This window comes from Amblyomma maculatum, chromosome 3 (genome assembly GCF_055883805.1).
Source record: "Amblyomma maculatum isolate TAMU_Amacu chromosome 3, ASM5588380v1, whole genome shotgun sequence".
NCBI lineage: Eukaryota > Metazoa > Arthropoda > Arachnida > Ixodida > Ixodidae > Amblyomma > Amblyomma maculatum.
In genome coordinates, this window is record NC_139346.1 from 170,587,268 (window position 1) to 170,591,431 (window position 4,164).

The 4,164-nt window shown below is 45.4% G+C and overlaps 1 protein-coding gene across 1 annotated transcript; it reads left to right on the forward strand.

Moving 5' to 3' along the window:
- Positions 1-316: 316 nt before the first annotated feature.
- On the forward strand, positions 317-2,950 carry LOC146196883 (glutathione S-transferase Mu 1-like). The gene is made up of 3 exons (XM_084598583.1): positions 317-437; positions 1,410-1,684; positions 2,290-2,950. Exons 2-3 carry the CDS (start codon positions 1,419-1,421, stop codon positions 2,729-2,731), a joined length of 708 nt encoding a protein of 235 aa, XP_084454709.1. The 5' UTR covers positions 317-437; positions 1,410-1,418; the 3' UTR covers positions 2,732-2,950.
- Positions 2,951-4,164: the final 1,214 nt, after the last annotated feature.

Genomic DNA, 4,164 nt, shown 5'->3' on the forward strand with positions numbered 1-4,164 from the left:
CAGTACGCTAGCGATAATGCCAATTAGAACGTCAGTGATGCCGTAAGGCCGAGAAACATTCCCTCACGCAAGATTAGGAGCACATGGAGGAGTTCTCCAGTGACGTTCGAGGGCAACCGCAGGGCACGTACACCTCCGCAGTGGCTCCACATGCTTGCCGCTGCTATCTGTGCCTAAATATCTCTTGCCTGCACCTGGCGTGTTTGCCCTGCTGAATGGCAGACGCGATTTTGGGGCATTACTCTTATCGTTCACTCAAGCCTCTTGGCGGACGCACTTTTTTCAGAAGTAGTAGTAAAACATTGTGCGTTCTCCAGGCATATCAGCGAGGTCAGCGGCGAATCGTCACCGGTATACAAGCCTGACACCGCAGCTGAGTTGCGGAGCGTTTGGTCGGATTTGTGCCGTGGAGTTCCGCTGAAGACTCCTGGCGAAACGTTAGTACATTCCAGCTTTCCTATTTATGGTAGGGTAATCTTCGTTTGCATCAGAAAAAAAAAAAAAAAAAAAGGGATGAAGTCGTTTTTGGGGATTTGTTCCATTTTTCCATGCATGGAAGACAATATGCCGCAATCAACTGTGCTAATGTCATCAAGGTGGTTCCTTCTCAATCTGTCAGCCTCTGTATGTTCCCGATCTGCTGCATCTCTTAGTCCTTTCGTCCGCGTTCGCTCACTTGCAGTTTCAACTTTATATAACCATGAGTTAATCTTCTAAGATTCAATGTTCCAATGACCGCGTGGGTCACGCATACTTTCTCGAGAAACATTCGTCAAATTACTACACGAGCTCCTCGTGTCCTCTAAATCTGAGTGCTTACCGAAGCTATTCACCGGTATCTTAGGGACTATATAATTTAAGCAAGAGTCATAGAAGTCATTTCTCACTTTATTAACAAAGTGTATGGTTTCAAATACCACTGCAGAACGCGTTCCCTCTGGTCGACCCCACTCGCATATCATAAACGCGTTGTTTCTTACCCTGAATCATATTCAAAGCAGACGCGGCGTGTATTACAAATTTTTTGCATGTCAGACTATATCAAAATATTCAGTTCTGAATGGCCAAAAAATGACTAAGTTCTTCTTGTCCAATCATCTGTATTAAGGAATAAACAAGTGTTTTGTCCAAGCCCATTTTGTTTTAGTTGCTCCCAAGGTACAACTTACATATATCTCTTCCTTTAGCCATAAATTTTATAATAACTCTTAGCAATGCCATCCTTAGCGAGCAGACCAGTAAAAACTGCCTTAACGTAGTTTTTTAAGCTACACGTTACATTTCTTCGTCCTGCAACAAGGCAAACGCCGCCGTAATGCCGGAAGGCTTGTTTGTGGTTGCTCAACATTTCTATATATCACTAAAAATGCACCCATTCGTAGCTTCATGGAATCTGTCTCTCCGTTCAGCGGAAAACGATGACGCCCCTCCTCGCTTACTGGGATATACGCTCCCTGGCTCAACCTTCTCGAAACCTGCTCATCTACAAGGGCGTGCAGTTCGAGGACAAACGCTACAAACACGGCCCGCCGCCAGAGTACAGCCGCGCAGAGTGGCTCAATGAGAAGTTCACCCTAGGCTTCCCGTTCCCCAACATCCCGTACTACGTGGACGACGAGGTTAAGATCACCCAGAGCGTGGCCATTCTTCGATATCTCGGAAGGAAACACGGCTTGGCCGGAAGGTGAGCGGGGTGTGTCCGCCTACGATACGCGTGCTGTGTCTTGTATTGTATCATAAAGAGTACGAAATGATTCGCGTTTCCATTAAACCAAAGTTTGCTATGAGAAGCTCAAGGATCCTTCTTTTTTTTTCTTCATCAAACATCGTGCTTTTATTCAACCAATCGAAATTCATTGATTACTTCCATTTACACTACAGCGAAGGGCACCTATTTTCCGAACAAAACTGTTTTTCTTCTCTGAAAACTGTCAGCAATGTCACATCAAGTGCAATGATGCTTGTTCTGTCATTAGCAGCGACTGAAGCCAGAAAACTTAAGTTATACATGCGGGAGGAGAAGCGGATATGAGAAAAAAATCTTGTTCCGCTGGTTGCAGATCCCTAACGTCCAACAACTAGTCCAGTCTTCAATCCTTCTGTAATTTATTGCTATAGATGTGGCATTATGAATGGATAGGCACTCTATAGGCACTGTTAGCAGCACTGTTCGGTTATAAGTTTCAAAAGAACATATAATCTTTTAGAATTACATGTGATTACGGTATATAGCTCTTCAGCGTCGTGAAAGTATCGTGCTCGACTTTAGAGTCCACTGTATGCTTCCAGGAACGATGAGGAGACCACAGAACTGGACCTTCTAGAGCAGCAGGCACGTGACCTGAACCTCACCATCCCTTACGAATCAGTGAACGTGCCGGCCTCTGGGGGCGACCTCGACTGGTACGTGCATAACACTGACGTCGTGCTTCAGCCCTGGGCCAAGCACCTGGCCGACCGGATCTGGGCACTGGGAGATAGGCTGACCTACGTGGATTTTCTGCTCTACGAGGGACTCGACTGGCACCGGGAGTTCAAGCCAGATGCCGTGCAGCGGTACCCGGAGATCGTCGAGTATCTGAGGAGGTTCGAGCAGCTGCCCAACCTGAAGCAATACTTCGCGTCGGACAAGTACAAGAAATGGCCAATCTTTGGACCTATGAGGCCGTGGGGAAACAGAAGCGGAACGAGTTACGAACAGACCATGTCTCACTCTGTCCGGAAAGCCTGATCTAGCTTTCTTTATACATTCTGTCCTAACCTGGACCGTTTGGTTGCCGATACAAGTTTTCGGCAATGACATTCGCACGAAGCAAGTGATTTGCAAGAAAAAGTAATTCTTTCCATTTTTCGTGGATGTGGCGGTTGTTGCTCAGGTATTTCTGCGTGAGTATGTATAGCGAGAAATAAAATGTGCATCAAGTGCTTCGTTTTAGTGTTTGTAAAGGCACGGACGAGGCAAGCTTCATTAAGATGTCAACAGTGCAGCCTACATACTGGCTGTGTTGACTATGCCAAGCTCACAGGGTGCTTCAGATACTTTTTAAACGGTGACCTTACAGTAGAAATAATTTAGTCATGGCTAGTGGTTGTCATAATTGTCATAAGACCCGGCAAGAATAGGTCCTTGCTGAAAAGTAGAATGATTCTTAACGAGAAAATATTTACTATTGCTGTGGGAGCCGCAACTTAACAAGTTTTACGCGGCTGAATTAGCAGAGGGGTATGGACAATTGATACCTAGTAACTGTGTGTTAACGCTTCCATACAAGTCTGACTCGAGTCCAATAAAACGATAGCAGCGCTCTACAGGTATCGCATTTCTCGCTTCTAGTATCTAAATGACTCCATAGAGCGTACGTCTGTCCGACAAAAATCTCACCATTCCGAAAAGTATGAATATCGCCGCGTTTCGAGAATGAGAGGACTCGCCGATTTTGATTTACATTTCTTAAGAGCAGCATACGATTCACTTAGAGGGCGCGAGGCATGTCGCCAACACCGTAATTATGTCAATTTTCTCGCCTAGTTGTCTCAGCTACGCGAAGATGGCCCACCATGCATGCAACTACTATATACCTCAAAATGACTAGGATATATACCTCAGTAGATAGTAAGAAAAGCTGTGTAATGCAGTGCAGCCCGTTATCTCTGCGTGAGCTGCCAATGTCAATGGTAGTGGCGAAACCCATTTTATAAACCTGAAATGCTATGCCTAAAGCAGGTATACAGTCGCAGTGCGGGCGAGAGTGCAGCGAGCTCGTAACAGTGCACAGAAAAAGAGGCAAAATACACAGGCAAAATAAATCAGTGTCGTGATTATAGGCCCTCTGTTTTGTAGTTTTTGCATCGATGTTTCCCCGTATGCGTCGTATAACGAAGCGACGCTTGTCAGAGCATGTCATTGCAGCCTTAACTTTAGCCGGTGGTGGTCCGAGAGATGACAGTTTCTGCATGCGAACATAAACTACATACTTCTTTTAAAAAGATTCCACTGCGAGGTGTACTGATGAAATGTAATATAAACTACAGACGTTACCTTTCCCACCTAAAATTTCAAGGTGCCACTTAAACAAAACAAGGAAAGGCAATGTCGGTACAACTACAGCAGGAGCCAGACATGCCAGTTTGAAGCGAGAAATCGCTACTTTAGGTAAAGCCAAT